Source organism: Podarcis filfolensis (genome assembly GCF_964270895.1).
Source record: "Podarcis filfolensis genome assembly, chromosome: 9".
In the NCBI taxonomy this organism is placed as follows: Eukaryota; Metazoa; Chordata; class Lepidosauria; order Squamata; family Lacertidae; genus Podarcis; species Podarcis filfolensis.
This window is the reverse complement of record NC_139610.1, coordinates 76,891,569-76,909,742: the sequence shown is the minus strand read 5'-3', so window position 1 is coordinate 76,909,742 and position 18,174 is coordinate 76,891,569. Positions and strand designations below refer to the sequence as shown.

General features: G+C 52.2%; 2 protein-coding genes across 5 annotated transcripts in view; both read left to right on the top strand.

Moving 5' to 3' along the window:
* Nucleotides 1–5,145, top strand: part of RAB11FIP5 (RAB11 family interacting protein 5) — a 59,248-nt gene extending 54,103 nt beyond the window's left edge. The window contains exons 5-7 of the mRNA XM_083571032.1: nt 1,106–1,298; nt 2,196–2,753; nt 2,784–5,145. Of these exons, the coding sequence (XP_083427158.1) occupies nt 1,106–1,298; nt 2,196–2,411 (409 nt within the window). The 3' untranslated portion in view covers nt 2,412–2,753; nt 2,784–5,145. The remainder of the gene's footprint in view (nt 1–1,105; nt 1,299–2,195; nt 2,754–2,783) is intronic.
* A 5,814-nt stretch (nt 5,146–10,959) lies between these two features.
* The window catches only part of SFXN5 (sideroflexin 5), an 88,928-nt gene continuing 81,713 nt past the window's right edge, over nt 10,960–18,174 (top strand). For all 4 annotated transcript variants that reach the window (XR_014538449.1, XM_083571763.1, XM_083571764.1 and 1 more), the window contains exons 1-2: nt 10,960–11,066; nt 17,742–17,810. Coding sequence is in view for 3 of the 4 variants with exons in the window: in XM_083571763.1 (XP_083427889.1) it covers nt 11,010–11,066; nt 17,742–17,810 (126 nt within the window). In the remaining variant the exon portion in view is untranslated. The remainder of the gene's footprint in view (nt 11,067–17,741; nt 17,811–18,174) is intronic.

Sequence of the window (18,174 nt, the reverse complement as noted above, 5' to 3'; positions counted from 1 at the left end):
CTTTTTTTAAAAGATATTTATTGAAATTTTCAAAAAATAAAGAAAAAACAAAAATGAATAAAAAAATTAAAAAAACACACACATAGAATTTACATTCCTTACTTTCAATAACATATTTCCCTGACTTCCCCGCACCTCCCCTTCTTGCATTCCAGATCAATTTTTAGTTCAGCAAGTTCTTATCCCCTAATTTTACTTTATTATATTTAATTCATTTTAGTTAACCGATTTTAACATAAACCTCAGTCTTTATACGTCAGTACTTATTCTTAATATCTTTTTCTAAGGTCGACCCCCATTCCCTTTCACGAGTTCCGCATTTTTATATAAGTAGCAAAACAAAAAACAAAGAAACAAAGTATAATTGTACACCCTCGTCGTCTTCCTCTTTCCTTTCCCTTTCCCTTTGACATTTTCATTGCTTCTATCTTCTAGTCCAGGGGTCAGCAACCTTTTCCAGCAGGGGGCTGGTCTACCATCCCTCAGACCTTGTGGGGGGCCGGACTATATTTTTGGGGGGGAAATGAACGAATTCTGTTATGCACTGAGTTGAATAGGATTCAGAATGCAGCAGTCTGATTGGTCCGCAGGAGCCACCCAGTCCAACTCCAGGTGGAAGTCAATCTGCAATCTGATTGGCCTGCAGGAGAATCCCGGAATTAGCCAATCACATGGGGCCCATTGTGTAAATAATGTATATAAAGCAGACATTCTGGGGGAACTTCTATTCCTCACTACTCTGAGCTGAATAAAGAGCATGAAATCCATTCTCGACTCCGGGTATATTTCAAATTCCTATGCCCCACAAATCACCCAGAGATGCATTTTAAATAAAAGGACACATTCTACTCGTGTAAAAACACTCTGATTCCTGGACCGTCCACGGGCCAGATTTAGAAGGCGATTGGGCTGGATCCGGCCCCCAGGCCTTAGGTTGCCTACCCCTGTTCTGGGAGTTTCCCCCAGTGGCTTTTGGGTGTGTGTGTCCCCCCCTTGGCCGTGTGTGTGTGTGTTTGGGGGGGTCTTGCTGTGCGAATCCCTTGGGGAGGGGGCGATGCTGTTTGGTGAGCCTGACTCGTCTGCTCCTGCCGCTTGTCTCTTGCAGCCCCCACCCCGTCAAGCCCATCAGCAGCTCTCCGGGGCCAAACCCCCCCCCGGAGGAGAAGGAGAAGCAGAGGCCGGCGGGCAGCCCGACCCCTGTCCGGAGCGGCGGCCAGGAGCGCGAGCCGGGCAGCGCCGTCAGCGTCACTGCGGGGGGAGCACCCACCTCCCAGCTGGAGAAACCGGAGCCCAAAAGGGTAAAAGGGGATGGACTAGAGGGTGGAGGGGGTGGGAGAAAATACCCCAAGGGCCGCAGAGGTGGGGGCTCTTTCGGGGGGGGGGGCTTCCAGTGTCCTTGAAGAGAGAGAGATAAAACTTTATTCGCATTAGCCAATGGCCATAGCAACAGGAAAACATTACAGTATACGCAGAAAAGGAAATTAGATATAAAAGGACAATTTAAAGTCCTGAATCAGCAGTCAGTTAGTGGCCCTTATTCTTGTCCTTGAAGAGGAACCTTTAATTTGAAGTGCGTACATGTAGGAAGAGCCTGCAGGACCCCAGGCCAAAGGGGGCCCGACCAGTCCAGCACCCCGTTTGCACAGGGGCCAACCCATGGGAGACCCCGAAGCAAGGTTCAAGGTTCCTGTGGCAGGGAGTTCCATAGTTGAACCCTGTGCTGTGAGAAGAAGGGACTTCCCTGCATGTGTCCTCTTGGGCTGGTAGATTATTTTTGTGCCCCCCTGGGATTCCCCCCTGTTGCCCCCTCCACCATTGGGGCCATTCGGCCTCGAAAGTAGACCCTGCTCCGACAGATCCCATAGCGCTCGCTTTTCCCGGGTCCAGTTCCTGGAAGCCCCCTGGCCGCCTCATGCCGCCCCACCAGAGTCCCCAGCTGGAGGCAGAGCAGCCCGGCTTGGCCTTCCAGGGGGTGGGGGGTCTGAAATGGGCCCCTTCGGCCTCATCCAGCAGTCTCTCCTGGTGTTCCTAAATTTGTGGCTTTTTCTGCCCCCTGTGCGGCATTTTATTATTATTATTATTATTATTATTATTATTATTATTATTATTATTAGTGCTTGCTGGTCCTTGTTCTGATGGAGAGAAAGGTCTTGCTTCTCCACTGACCGCAGACCCCTCCCTCTGTCCCCTCCCAGGACTCTTCCGCGCTGGATCCGTCCGCCAAGTATTACCACCTGACCCACGACGAGCTGATCCAGCTGCTGCTGAAGCGAGAGGCGGAGCTGAGCCAGACGCAGGATCAGGTCCGCGAGCTGGAGAACTACATCGACCTCCTCCTGGTCCGCATCATGGAGCAGTCTCCCCGGCTGCTGCAGATCCCCCTGGAGGGGGAGCCCAAGGCAGCCAAATAACGCCCCCAGCCCCCTTTCCACCCGCCACGCCTCTGCCCTCCCCACTCTTGAGTTCCCGGCCCCCTCTCCTGGCTCAAGGCGGGCCCCCTGGAAGGAGAGGCCCTGCAGGAAGGACCCTTTGCTTCCGGACCTCTGGGCCACGGGGAACCGGACGCCGGTGTTTGTGGGACGCAGTCGGTTTTGAGCAAGACGCCGTTCTCTGGAGAGTCGCTCGCCTCCTGTCCTGCAAGCTTCCCGGTCCATCGCAGCACCCGCAGTTACGCCCAGGGCTCGGATCTGCTCCCCGTCCCCTGGGATGGTGACTCTGGCTGGCTGTTGGCTCCCTGTCTGTGGTGGTGGTGGGTGTTCCATGGAAGGGGGCTGGAGGGAGAGCAGCCCGGGGGGGGGGGGTCAGACGACGTGGCCGAAGGATGGACTGCGAAACAAGGGAGATGGATCGTGCAGGAAAGACCTCCTGGTGGGCCGAGGGCACGGCGTGCAGACCCCACCACTGTGCTCCTTGAGGACAGCCTGCGCCAACCACTCAGCACCTCGCCAGGTTCACCTGCCCCCTGGGGGCAAGAGGGGGGGGGCTGCCTTGGACTTGGGGCGCTGTCCTGGCCCAGCGCCTGGCACTCTTTTCATTGCATGCTGGAATAAGTTGCAACCCGCCTCTGCCTGCCTGCCCCCTTCCTTCTCTTTCTCTGCTTGGGGTGGCGGCAGGGACTTGGCAGGAGTGGCACCTCGTCCTTTTTGCATCCCCCCCTCCCCACACCTGCTGCGATAATCAGAACAAAAACAGTGTGCCTTTTCCTTCGCGGGGAGGACAAATGCGCCGGAGCATCTCCAGGCTTGTGCGCTGCGTCGTTCATGGCGGCTCCTGCGCTGCAGACCAGCAGAAGCACATGGGGAAATGTCCTCAGGCAGGGCAGGGGGCTTGGTGTCATCGCCAGAGGCCCCGGGCAAAAGTCTCTGGGTGCCCAGAGGAAGGAGGACCCTGCTGCTTAGCGGGTGGCCAAATGGCACGGGACCAACGTGTGCGGTTCCTTGAAGGTGGCTCCCTGCTCTGGGTTTCCTTCTCATACCTGGGGGTGCCCTCAGGCCTTGCAGTGTCTCTGCTTTGCCTTGGGACGCCCTGGCCCTTTCCTGCCCCAGGAGGAGACCTGTGCAGCCTGCACTCCCCCCCCCCAACACACATCTGGCACTTGGGGAATGGCGATGCCTTCGGGGAAGCTCCAGCCCTCAGTTCCATCCCTTGCGCATCTCTCTGCCCTTAATGGTGTGGATTTTTCTGCCCCATAGCCCTGGCTACCGGTCATCTGGTGGCCTCAGCTTGCCCTCCTTTCCTGGTCCGCGGAGAATCCTGCCTTCTTCTCCCAGGGTTGTGATTGTGGACCACTGATTCTTTTCTTACTCTGCCCACCTGGGGAGTGCTGTATCCCTCTTCTCTCCCCACCCCCTTGCAATGGCTGCAGGGGGGCTTTCCCCCTTGCCCCCCACCTACAGCCTCCCGGTCAGCTCGCCCGCCAGCCACAGCCTCCTTCCCTCCCCCTTCGGCCGCTCTCGACTTGACCGGGGCCAGCTAACGGTGGTGGAGCAACTCCGGCCGGCCTTTCCGTTGCCCCTTGGTTCAGCTGCCTGCGGGCGATGGAGGAGCCCAGCAGAAAGGCCACAGGCCCTTCTGGCCTTGGCATGGCTTGGAGAGGAGTCTGTGGGCAAGGAGCAGGGAGCGCCAGGGACCCATGAGGTGGGCTGAGCCAGGGCGTTCTCAGTTTGCCTCTGCCAGGAGAGGGGCAAGCCTGCTGGTTGCCTGCCTGTGTGGAGGCCTCCATGGCTGACTCGCTGCAGGAAGGTCGTTGGTGCTGAGCTCCAGCCCCTGAGGTCTCCTGCGCCCCCCCTCCGCAACCTACAAGCTGCCCAGCCCCCTTTCTCCCCCCAGGGAGCTGGGGCTGCAAGGTTCACCCATCGACTCCTCGATCCCCAGATCCCGGTGCCAAAAATGCGCAGCTGCCTTGCTCCTTGTCCCCCTCCAGGAATTGGGGTGCTGCTGCCCCCCACACCCTTGTCTGGAAGCTTTAAAAAGGGGGCGGAGAGCCGGCAGCCCCCATCCCAAGACGGTAGTTGTTGGGGAGGATTTGCAGGGGCGCGTTTTGAGAGGGTGGGGGAATATTTCTGGATTTGCAGGGTCTTCGCTTTCGAGGGTGGTTCTCCTCAACAGTTTGCCTCCACGTTTCTCACGTTCTGCCAAATAAGCCTCACGACCCACAGCAGGTTTCTTTCAATCCAGTGCCCTTCCGAAGCCACGGACGGCAGCTCCCCTAAGGCTTTTGGTGGGCACCGGGTTGGGAAAGGAGAAACGTACCGTTCAGTATTTCCTGGGGGTTCTTACCTCCTGGCAAGAGTTTCCTTGCAGTGTTCTGCGTGGGGCTGGTTGGTTTCGTTTAATTGTTTGTCTGGGCTCCTCTCCTGGCCCAAAGGGCCACTGGCCAGCGCCAAGCAAACCGTGTCCCAAGGAGAGCAGTGTTAGTTAACGTCTTCCTTCCCTTTGAGCAAGTTTGGGAGCACCTCTGCCCCCCTCCATCCCGCCCCACGGGGGAATTTTACTCCCAGCCGTGGGGTTCATGCTGAGGTGCTCACTTGTATTAAGAATCTCATTGGGTGACGTTTGTTTAAAAAGAGGGGGGGGAAAGCTTGTTCTGTTTTAAGCACTTTAAAGGAAAAATAAAATAAAACGGTTGAATTTGTTGCTTAGAAATTCCTGGCTTGCTTTTTTTATTCCCATGCCCCACATCCAAAGGTTGCAGTAGCCCCATAAGCCCCACACGTTAATGGGGAGCTCCAAAGTTTTAACGCTAGAACTCCGAGACATGCAATGGAGCGGAATGTTGGAAGTTTCAAGACAGGTAAAAGAAATAACGCAGTACGATAATCTTTATTGTCATTGTCCCATACAGAACAACGAAATTGAAAAAAAATCTACACCAGCATTCAAAAACCAACAAGCCTGCTATCCCAGCCTGGTTAACCCCCTAAAAACTCTGATAGCCCATAATTAAATAAAATATACTCCCATAGAGACTACCTTACACTGTGTTTAAAACCAAAATCGCATTTGGATAGAAACTGTTTCTCAGGCGTCTAGTCCTAGTCTTTATAACCCTGGACCTTCTTCAATAAGGCAGAAGCAGAAAGAGATCATTTCCGGGGTGCGCACTATCCTGCGCTATCTCTGCAGCTTTCTTGTGGCACCTGGAAGCGTAGATTTGATCCAAGGTGGGAAGAGTGCACCCAATTCTTCTCTCCGCGATCTTTACAACCCTGGACAGCATTGTTTTTTCCCTGACCGTGCAGCCCCCAAACCACACAGACCATAAGTTAATACACTCAGAACAGTACGATGGTAAAATGCCATCAACAGGTCCTTGGAGAGATTGTTTTTCCGGAGGATTCTCAGAAAATATAACCTCTGCTGTGAGTATAAGAGTTAAAACTACGGAACTCCCTGTCACAGGAGGCAGGGATGGCTGCCAACTTGGAAGGCTTTAAAAGAGATTCTTAAGCCTGAGATGCCATGGGTCCCACCCCACTCCTTGGAGGGGGTGGCAGAGTGAGGAGGGGGCAGGCCAGGCCCAGCCTCTGCTGTTTTTGCAGAAGGGGGGGGTTACCTTCCATCCTGCTCTTCGCTTGTCCCAACAGGAAGCAGCCCCCCCCCAATGATTGGCGTGTCGTCTCTGTGTGACAGGACGCCTAATTCTTCCCAGCTGGATTTCGGGGGTGGGGGGGTGGGAGGTTCCCACCATGATGGCTTTCAGCAGGTGCCCCCATTGGGCTGCAGCTAATCCAGGGGGATGAAGGGCTGAGAGCGAGGAAAAAGCCCCCGCCCAGAGTTTTGAAACTGACAGGCCAAATCGCGGCTGAACAATGCGAGCAGGTGGTCAAGATCAGGGGGCGACCTGCGAGAGAAGCAGGTGTTCGGGTCCGGGATGCCTGAACACGCCAAGCCCAGCGCCCCCACCCAGCCTGCTTCACCCTTTTGTCTGGGAAAGGGCAGGGGACCCCCCCTCCAGTCGCTCTCTTTTCCCAGGTGCACAGAGATCTCTCTTGACACTGAACCCCAACCCATCCCTTCCCCAAAATACGCCCGCCGACAGTGGTAGCACCCACCTCCCAACATGAGCTTTCCAGAGGGCTTGGCTTTTTGGGGGGGCACAGTGCCCCTTCCCACCCAAGACTGGCAGGCTGCCCCTGCTGTCCTCTCTGTGCAAAGAGCTACTCCTCTGGCAAGGCACCCCAAGCACCCACAGAAGACCATGGGGTGAGCCTTTGGGATGAGGCCAGTGTCCACTTCGCCCAGACTCCTGGGCTCACAGTGGCTAATAATAATAATAATAATAAATTTTATTTATACCCCACCCTTCCTGGTTCAAAAACCGGGCTCAGGGCAGCTAACAACAAATTTAAAACACTCAATTATAAAAGCAGCATAAAATACAGTATAAAAACATGAATAACAATAAAATTCAAGAATCAATTCGATAATCGCCAGGGCTAGCTGGCTAAATTGGTCCTACTTAGGAGACCAGGGGAGAATTAGCTGTGGGGTCTCAGAGCGGGTGATCTTCATAAAAGGGGAGAGGGAGGAAAGAGAAGGGAAATAAAAGATCAGGCTGAATTCAAATTAAAGGCCAGGCGGAATAGCTCTGACTTACAGGCCCAATGGAAGGAGGTTAAATCCTGCAGGGCCCTGGTCTCCTGGGACAGAGCAGGTTGGAGCCATCCCTGAGAAGGCCCTGGGCCTGGTGGAGGATAGTCTGACTTCCTTAGGGCCCGGGACCTCTAAACTATGGTTCTTCATGGACCTTAGGGTCCTCTGCGGGGCAGACCAGGAGAGGCGGTCCCATAAATACGAGGACCCTAAGCCACAAAGGGCTTTAAAGGTCAAGACCAGCACCTTGAACCTGACCCTGTACTCCACCAAGAGGCCCATAATAGGAAGCCCAGAAGCAGGATCTGAGCACACGGTTCTCTCCCCTCCTATTTTTGACCCCCCAAAGGGAATAATCCCTTTGCTGACTTTCTCAGCGGCTCCTGCTTTCTTCCCGTTTTTCTCTCTCTCCAGCCCTTTTCTGCAAGGGCTGGTGACTGAGAGGAAGGGCAGTGGCAGCCTTCAAGTGGGGACATCAAAACGCCCCCATCCTAAAAACCACAAGTACAGGTGAAACTCGAAAAATTAGAATATCGTGGAAAAGTTCATTTATCTTGCCATTCCTTTTTCGTTGGCAGAGTTCCCTTTTTCCAGTTTTCAGCAATTGGGATCCTTGCTGCTCCTGTGGCTCCTTTTGTACCGCTTTTTGATGTAGATATTATTTTATTTCCCTTTCTTTTGAAAACCAAATAAAAAGATGATTAAATAAATAAATAAAGAGGATTGGGTGCACGGAAGATGGAGGGAGTGTGTTTTCCGCTATTCTGTGTTGGCTATTTGCAGATTAGTTGCACTGCAGAAGGCGTGCTGTGGAGACCACACATTAAAACCATTAGCTAGGTTTTAAGAACAAAAACTCCTTTTACATTAATTATAATATATCAATAAGCATGACCCATCCACCAGGATACTGAGAGAGCTAAGTGCTGCTCTTTATATACTATACCCAACAGCTTAATTACCACACCTTAACAGCACCTGCTTCACAGCTGTAAAACTTCTTGTTGTTTAGTCCAACTCTCTGTGACCCCCTGGACCAAAGCACGCCAGGCACTCCTGTCTTCCACTGCCTCCTGCAGTTTGGTCAAACTCATGCTGGTAGTTTCAAGAACACTGTCCCACCATCTCGTCCTCTCTCGTCCCCTTCTCCTTGTGCCCTCCATCTTTCCCAACATCAGGGTCTTTTCCAGGGAGTCTTCTCTTCTCAGGAGGTGGCCAAAGTCTTGGAGTCTCAGCTTCAGGATCTGTCCTTCCAGTGAGCACTCAGGGCTGATTTCCTTCAGAATGGAGAGGTTGGATCTCCTTGCAGTCCATGGGACTCTCAAGAGTCTCCTCCAGCACCATAATTCAAAAGCATCCATTCTTCGGCGATCAGCCTTCTTGATGGTCCAGCTCTCACTTCCATACATCACTGCCATCTGCGGTGATCATGGAGCCCAAGAAAGTAAAATCTCTCACTGCCTCCATTTCTTCCCCTTCTATTTGCCAGGAGGTGATGGGCCCAGTGGCCATGATCTTCGTTTTTTTGATGTTGAGCTTCAAACCATATTTTGTGCTCTCCTCTTTCACCCTCATCTTTGTTTTTAGCTAGGTTTTAATAACAAAAACTCCTTTTACATTCATTATAATATATCAATAAGCATGACCCAACCACCAGGGTACTGAGAGAGCTAGGTGCTGCTCTTTATATACTATACCCAACAGCTTAATTACCACACCTTAACAGCACCTGCTATACTGCTTCACAGCTGTAAAACTAGGTCACGTTATTTGCTCTGGCCCTTAAAGAAATACACATTTTGTGGACCAATAATGAACCTTCAAATTTAAAGAGACCATTCCACATTCCGGAGGGTGGGCTCTCCTTCCTCGGAGGCTTCCAGGCAGTGATGGAAATCCATGCGGCGTGACATGGATGCTATCAGCCTGTGGCACTGCTGAGATGTTATGGAAGACCAGGAAGCTTCAGTAGCAGCCTTCAGCTCTTCTGCATTGCTCGGTCTCATGTCTCTCATCTTTCTCTTGGCAATGCCCCATAGATTCTCTATGGGGTTCAGGTCAGCCGAGTTTGCTGGCCAATCAAGCACAGTAATCCCATGGGCATTGAACCAGGTTTTGGTACTTTTGGCAGTGTGGGCAGGTGCCAAAGTCCTGCTGGAAAATGAAGTCTTTTTTTTAAAAAAAAAAGATATTTATTGGAGTTTTACAAAGACATGAATTTAAAAGATCATATAAAAAGAAAGAAATACAATAAAAGAAACATAGAAGAATACATAAAATAAGAAAAGGAAAATAAAAACAAATCCATTTTTGTAACCCTAACTCGTTATCTTATTTCCTTGGCCTCCTCACACCTCCCCTTTTTGTATTCCCATTTAAATAATCAAGTCAGCAAATCCTTACCCTCTTTCGTTTATCTTAACTCTATATCTTAACATATTATAACTCTATATTTTCATCCATTTATCAATTCATTTTTGCATATTCTTATTAACTTTGTTGCTCATGCCACTTATTTTCAGTCCAACATCATTTTAACATTCATTAATTTTACAGTGTTTCTGAAGATAGTCTTTAAATTTCTTCCAGTCTTCTTCCACCAACTCTTCTCCCAGGTCACGGATTCTGCCAGTCATTTCCAGAAATGACTGGAAAATGAAATCAGCATCCCCATAAAGCTCGTCTGCGGAAGGAAGCATGAAGTGCTCCAAAATCTGGTAGACGGCTGTGCTGGCCCTGGACTTCATGAAGCACAGTGGACCAACACCAGCTGATGACATGGCTCCCCAAATCAACACAGACTGTGGAAACTTCAAGCATCTGGCATTGTGTGCCTCCCTATTGTTCCTCCAGACTCTGGGGCCTTGGTTTCCAAATGAGATGCAAAAGCTGCTCTCATCAGGAAAGAGATTTGGGGAGGTTTCCAAGCAGTCAGACTTCACCTGGAGTACTGTGTCCAGTTCTGGGCACCACAGTTCAAGAAGGACACTGACAAACTGGAACGTGTCCAGAGGAGGGCAACCAAAATGGTCAAAGGCCTGGAAACGATGCCTTATGAGGAACGGCTAAGGGAGCTGGGCATGTTTAGCCTGGAGAAGAGGAGGTTAAGGGGTGATATGATAGCCATGTTCAAATATATAAAAGGATGTCACATAGAGGAGGGAGAAAGGTTGTTTTCTGCTGCTCCAGAGAAGCGGACACGGAGCAATGGATCCAAACTACAAGAAAGAAGATTCCACCTAAACATTAGGAAGAACTTCCTGACAGTAAGAGCTGTTCGACAGTGGAATTTGCTGCCAAGGAGTGTGGTGGAGTCTCCTTCTTTGGAGGTCTTTAAGCAGAGGCTTGACAACCATATGTCAGGAGTGCTCTGATGGTGTTTCCTGCTTGGCAGGGGGTTGGATTCGATGGCCCTTGTGGTCTCTTCCAACTCTATGATTCTATGATTCAGTGGCTGCCGGCCAGGGATGCTGGAGCTGCCATCCCTGCATTGCAGGGGGTTGGGCTGGATGACCTCTGGGGGTCCCTTCCCACTCCCGGCCCCCCGATTCCGGCAGGCAGCCCGGCCTCCCGCCTCCCCCGGCTGATGCAGCCCCTTGGCCTCCCGCTGCCGCCTCTTCCTCGCCCGGCCAGCTGCGCGATGCCGGGGCTCCCTTCCTCCCTTGAAACTACATTTCCCACCTTTCCTTTCGCGCAACGCGGGGCGGAGCGACGTCGGCCGGCGGGACTACATTTCCCGTCATGCTCCTCCCCCGCCGCGAGGCCGCTTTCCCTTTGGGCGGCGAAGGACTACATAGCCCAGCATGCCTCGCGGGAGCTGCGGTGGGCCTCGTCCAATGGGAGGCGGTGCTGGCGGAGGGGGCGGGGCCAGGCGGCGCAGGAGACTCGCTGGCTGCCCGTGGCGCCGTGAGGGGATGGCGGAGAGCGCGGGCTTCCCGCCCTTCCAGCTGGGGAGGCCTCGCTTCGAGCAGGTGGGCGCCGCCGCGTCGCGAAGGGCCGACGGAGGGGAGCGGGGAGGGGGGGCGTCTCTGAGGGGGGGGGGTCGCCGGTGAAGAAGCGCCTGCCTCAGCAAGCCCCGCCCCTCGGCGGCTCCACGCCGGCGCTGATTGGGCCTCGGCCACGCCACTCGCCCGCTTGAATTCCCGCCCTTTTTTGCTGGCTCCCAACGCCGAGCCCTGATTGGCGCTCGTCTGGCTCGGTGCGGGGCTGGAGGCGGGGCTTCTGCTGGGCTCTCGCCTGGGGAGAGCGGCGGCGGCCGGCGGAACTCCCCGCCACAAGGTGCGGCGCCAAAGGGCGGACGCCGTTGCTGGAAGCGGGGGGTGGGGGCCGTCGGGCGTTGAAGCGGGTCTCGGCCTGCGACAGCGAAGTGGAGGGGACAGTGTTTCTCCAGGTGAAGGCAGCTTGTGAGCGGCCAGAGGCGTTTCTGGAGCCTGTGTTGGAAATGGGGGCCTCGAGCCCGGACTTGGTCAGATCCGGCCGGGGGCTCGCGGAGGATGGGTGCTGTTCCGTTGCTCCCAGGGCACTTTCCACTCTCTGAAACCCTCGCAATTGAAACTTTGCTGCCAGTTCTTTTGCCTTATCCAAGAAAGGAGATCTTCAGTCTCTGAAGAAGTGGGCATGCACACGGAAGCTTATACCTGAACAAACTTAGCTGGTCTATAAGGTGCTACCGGACAATTTTTTTATTTTTCTTAATTTTTATTTCAAGAAAGGAGATTTTGCCTAAACGTTAGGAATAGCTTTCTGATGGGAAGACAGAGGAATGGACTCTCTGAAAAGGCGGTGGTCTCTCCTTCCTTGGAGGTTGGGCAGCCATCTGTCCGGGATGCTTGAGCTGCGATTCCTGCATAGCAGGGGGTTGGGCTGGATGACCCTCAGGGTCCCTTCCAACTCTTAAGATTCTATGATTCTAAGGTACTTGGGGAAGAAAAAGGCAGCGCTTACTGTAGCAGGTAGAGAGCTTGGATAGCTGAGAAACCTTGGCAGTCCCCATCGTTTATACATCCCTATAGGACAATGCTTTTATTTAGTTAACCAAAATAGCACGGAGGCATTTGATGTGCCCATGAAGCAGCCCCAAGTAGATGTCCCCCCCCCCCAATGCTTTGCAAGGTTGCAGAAGGACGTGGGTTTGCATGCCGTTTATTTGGAAGAGTCGTACCCCAACATCATCTGCAACCTTGCAAAAGATCCCAGCCTGCCCCTGTCAAATCAGTGCAGGGCAGCAAAGCTTTAAGGGGTGCCTTCTAGGCAGAGATTGCATTCTGCTGCTGGTGAATTTCTAATTTCTCTCTCATTATTTAGTATTTTCTGCAGGGGGGGGGCCGGGAGCTACCCTGGGATCCATGCCCATAACTGCTCCCAGAGCACTTTGAACAAGTCCCCCTGTGGTTGTTCATAATAATCTTTGCTGAGTTCTGTTCCTTTTTAGGAGCTGCAGAATTGGGGTTCAGCATCTGAGCCTCCATGCTGCCTCCGCTGCTCCGGCCATTGCCTTATTCACAGCAAGGAGGGTTTTTTAGGAGATGTTTCCGGCAAACTGTGCCTAGCGTTCGGTTAGTATATGCTCATAAATGCTGTGTTGCCCTGTAGGGTCAAAGTCCCAATGCAATAAGTGGATCACTCAAAAAATCATTGCATTTCCTCCTGACCTTCAAATGTCTGAAAGGACTTGGTGAATTTCCTTTAGACAACCCTCCTTTCGTCACACGGGACTGTTTGCTTCTCGCTCTGGGCTTCTTTTGGTCCTTTGCCCGACTTTTCTGGAGGGCAGCTGAAAGCCTTCCTTGCACGTAGACCGGCTGGATTTTCACTTCCAGGTTTTGGATCTCTGAATAGGTGGAAGCAGGACGGAGAGCAAATCCCGTGGGAGCTGGTGGGTTGGATTAGACAAAACCTGCTAGGATGTGGCTCTTAGATATCATAGATTTAACTGGAGAAAGTTCATATTTGTGAGAAGTGCAAGGGATAATTGAATGCCATTTATTGTTACCAACTTATTTAACAAGAAGATTTATAATGTGCCAAGTATAGATTTTTTTATTAAAAAAAGAATCACAAGAGCCTCGGGACATAGGCCATCATTATTCCCATTTTACAGATGGGGAACTGGACATGAGATGCAATTCTTGCCCAACTTCCAAGTCTGGGGGCAATGCAGATGCCTCTGTGTTCAGCTCTCTGGCCATTGGGCATCACCAGGCATAGGCAAACTCAGCCTTCCAGTTGTTTTGGGACTACAACTCCCATGATCCCTACTAACAGGACCAGTGGTCAGGGATGATGGGACTTGTAGTCCTAAAAATATCTGGGGGGCTGAGATTGCCTATGCCTGGGCAACACCGACCCTCCTTCTGATAAACAAGGTGGGGAGAGGACGTTGTAGCATCGCTGAGGTTTTCATGTGCTGGCAAGCTCCCTTAGTGTTCCTGCTGCTGTGGAAAGGCTGTGAGTTGCTTATTTCTTGGAAGAGAGGTTAGCCCTCTCCTGCGGTCTGGGAGGGTCCGTTAAGTCTTGGCTTCTTCCTGCCTCTTAGGGCTGTGAGCCCAAATCCAGTGCGCTGGTCCCAGTTCCATTAACCTCAGTGGTTCTGGTGCAGGGAAGAACAACAGCCCGCCCCGTGGGTGTATTGCACTCTGAGTGTGTGCTTAGCGCATCATGTACATCATTGCAATAATCCTTAAAATAAAAGTTAGGTCGGTGTTGTTATCCCTGCATGAGGTGGAGCTGGGAGAATTATGGGCTTGCCTAGGACCACCTAGGGCAGGGGGTGAGATACAGGCTCAACAGGGCTCATAGATAATAGAATTGTAGACTTGGAAGGGACCTTGGGGGTCATCTAGTCCAACCCCCCGCAGTGCAGGAATCTTGCCCACAGCTGTCTCTGAGTGGGCTCGAACCACCAGCCTTCTGATTAACAGCCAGGCACATAGACCCATTCTGCTGCTGAGGACCACTGGCCCATTTCTGGCAGATTCGCCTGGGACTCGCTGGTTCCTTGGGTTTTGCAAAGAGGCAGCCATGGCCCGATCCTGCAAGGTGCTTCTCAAATTAGAATCTCTGGGTGCTGGTTAGTTATGCCTTCAGTGTGAAAAGAGCCAAGTGTACATTCTTGATCTGGGACCTCAAAATGTGTTTGGGACCCATGAGGATTCTAGAACAAAGCAAAGGCAGAGCGTGAGGCCGGAGTTAGGCCACCCCTGTCCTAGCAGGTGTGGGATATTTATTACTATTTGCAAAACACTCCATACTGCCAACTTTAGGAAGAAGTATCATGGTAGTGAACAGCATGGAATTGATAGTACAATTGCATCCCTAAAACAAGTCCTGGAAGGACTCACCCTCCCAGTCGAATTGTAAGAGACACACCCTGTCCTGTGGCTGCCATTTCGTGGAAGCGGCTTCTTCTCTGGGCAACAAATGCACAAATGGAAAGTCCTTTTTCTTACCCTGTCAGCATCCACCTGAGTGCCTGCTGAGATCCCAAGCAGCCCTGGCAGCACAGAGCTTCTGCTTCGATTCCGCTCTCACCGCCATCTCCAAAAACAAGGATATTTGGCCTCTTGGGGCGAGGAGACCTACTTTCTTGCCTGCAGAAGCTTGTATTGAGGAGCGAAAGGAGGCAGCGTCCAGGAGAAGCAGCCGTGCCGTGCAGCTGGTTGGGAAATCTACACGGAGGCTAAATCTTTTGGAAGGCACAGTTGGGCCTCCCTGCTCCTGGGAGCTCGATTGTGCCCCAGAAACAACACACTGCAATATGAAATGTAAAGATTAGAAGTATACCTGATCAATGCCACTTAGCTTTGGTTAGACTGCCCAGGAGCAGAAAAGTTTAAGAGGTTTTCCTTCCACACCAGGCCCTTGCAGATATCCCTGAAAAGGTGACAGACAGACCTTTGGGGGGGGGGAGGAATGCGCAGAAAACTATGGTGACTGGCTTTGGCATTGCATTGCCCTGCCTCCAGGCTTGAATACAGTGGTACCTCAGGTTAAGAACTTCATTCCTTCTGGAGGTCTGTTCTTAACCTGAGGTAGCACTTTAGCTAATGGGCCTCCCGCTGCCACCACGCCACTCCTGTGCGATTTCTGTTCTCATCCTGAAGCAAAGTTCTTAACCCGAGGTACTATTTCTGGGTTAGCGGAGTCTGTAACCTGAAGCGTCTGTAACCCGAGGTACCACTGTACTTGCAAAACGCCCGCTGGTTAGGGTCAGGAGGTCCGTTGTGGACGGAGAACCACTTTGGGCAGATTTAGCACCCAATGCTGAGCTTTGAAGACTCTTCTGGTTGAGATTCAAGAGTGCTTATGCTGCGCTAGAGAGACTTGGCAAATTAGTCATGGCCCGCAAGGGAGAAGGACAAGGAGGGAAAGCAAACTCACTTGTCAGTTATTAAATAACAGTCCTTACCAAGACCAGCTGGCGCAGAAAGAGCTGATGGGCAGAAGGCGGCTGCTGGAGCAGGCCTTTGGGCAAAGCCCTGCCTCTCCCCTTTCCCACTGAGACAGCCTGCTGGCATGGCTGTGGCCAGGTAAGGCTCAAGGTGGAGCCAGGCTTGCTTATTTCGCTCATTCTCAAAGCAGGACATGAAACGGCAGGGACTCCTTTGTGATGCATCGATCGGGAGACCCTCCGCAGGCTGTGTGGGAGTGGGCAGCCCAGTGCTGCTTTCCCACCCTCTGAACCTGTGGCTGAGTCTGGGGGTGAAATCCAGGGGTCTCCCCCTGCCCTAGGGCCATGCCCAGGCCTTTGGTGCCAGCTGGGGATGCCAGCTACTTTGGGTCCTGATCAGAGGGATCTCACGAAACGGCCGAGTGAAACGCACCCTGGGCAGCCTGCAAAGTGTGAGGAATGCCTTTTCTTTTGGGCCAGGGGCTGGGACGGCAAGGGTGGGCTTGGGGGCGAAGGGCACAGGCGGCAGGCGCAGCCTCCATGCTGCGTAGGACAGGGAGCTGTACCAGCCGTCAGAGTCGGCTTCATCCTGACAGGCATCAGGCACTGTTTTGTCTTCTGCTGCGTCTCTGCTCAAAACTAATTTATTTTATAAAAAGATTTTTTAAAATTAGTTTTGTTGTTTGTAAGCGAGCCAAAGCTGTTCGTGTGAGGGGGAGAGAAGCCGGAGGTGTTCCACGCCAATTATAATGGTGGTGGTGGTTTTTTTCAGCTGCTTGATTTAACAGAGTTTTCCCTCTAAACTCTCCATGTTGGTCTGGGCGTGGGAGGGAACGAATGTCACTGCGGTTCTTTGTGCGAAGAGACGTGCAGGAACCCCGGAGTCAGAACACTCCCAAGTGGCTCATGCAGAGGGGGACCGTGGCGCTTGTTTGGGGTTGGGTGGGCGAGGACTGTACCGCTTTTGTGCTCTTCCCGGTGCCTGGCAGCTAGTAGGAGCATCCTGCCTTAGAGTCATAGAATTGTGGCGTTGGAAGGGACCCCAAGAGTCATCTAGTCCAGTCCCCTGTGATGCAGGAATCACAGGTAAATAACCCCTGACAAGTGGCCATTCAGCTGTGCTGAAAAGCCTCCAAGGAAGGAGAGTCCACACCTTCTGAGGGAGTCTGTTCCACTGTCCAATAGCTCTTGCCCTCAGAAAATTCTTCCTAATGCTTACTCGGAATTTGCTTTCTTGTAGCTTGAATCTGTTGGTTTGGGTCCCAGCTTCCAGAGCAGGAGAAAACAAGCTTTCTCCCTCTTCCATGGGGTAGCCCTTGAGTTATTTGAAGGTGGCTCTCATATTGTTTTGCCCGGACGCTGAGGTCCAGCGCCGAGGGCCTTCTGGCAGTTCCCTCATAGCGAGAAGCAAAGCTACAGGGAACCCGGCAGAGGGCCTTCTCGGTGGTGGCTCCCGCCCTGTGGAACGCCCTCCCATCAGATGTCAAAGAGATAAACAACTACCTGACATTTAGAATGCATCTGAAGGCAGCCCTGTTCAGGGAAGTTTTTAATGTGTGACATTTTAATGTATTTTTAATCTTTGTTGGAATCTGCCCAGAGTGGCTGGGGAAACCCAGTCAGATGGGCAGGGTACAAATAATAAATTATTATTAATTATCATCATCATCATCATATCTTCTCTCAGTCTCCTCTTTTCCAGCCCAAACATACCCAGCTCCTTCAAGCGCTCCTCATCAGGCTTGACCATCTCGGTTGCCCTCCTTTGCACACCATCCCACTTGTCAACATCCTTCCTAAATTGTGGTGTCCAGAACTGGACACTGGACTCCAGGTGTGGTCTGACCAAGGCAGGATGTCGTTGTCCCTTCTGCCTGGGGACGTACCATATGCTGACAGCTTTCCCGGTGGTGTCATCATGGAAGGGAAGACTATCGATGGCTTCTGACCACGATGGCTCAGAGGCAGCGAGGCTTTGGACTGCCCGTTTCTGGGGACCAAAGGAGGGGAGATGGCTCGTGCACTCAGATCCTACTTGCTGTTTTCCCACAGGCAACTAAGTGTTCAACCACGATGAGAACAAGGTGCTGGACTGGATGGGCCTTTGGCCTGATCCTGAAGGCTCTTCTGTTCTTATCCTCAGCGTGGAGTGATGGGAAGCAGCTGCCCCTTCCTGCATTTCCAGCAGTGAGAGAGGGGGTTAAGAATGCCTTGTGTTCCCGCCATGTCTGAGCTCTGTGCCTTTCTGTCTTTGCAGACTTCGTTTTACGGAAGGTTTAGACACTTCTTGGACATCATTGACCCCCGCACCCTCTTTGTCACTGAGGTAATGTGTGAGCGTGCCTGCGTGTGTTTGCTGGGTAGTTCTCTGGCCTTGTCTTCAAAACGATGATGGTGATTCATTTCATTTCTGTACTACTTTATATTTTTAATAAAAAAAAAAAATCCCAAAGCAGTTTACAACCCACATTAAAACATGAAATAAAACAGTCTAGCACAAAACGTTACTGAAGAAAGTCACATATAAGGTATGCATTCAAAGCAACATATTTAACAAGAAACTAACATTATCTTGGGATGCGGGTGGTGCTGTGGGTTAAACCACAGAGCCTAGGACTTGCTGATCAGAAGGTCGGCGGTTCGAATCCCCGCGATGGGGTGAGCTCCCATTGCTCGGTCCCTGCTCATGC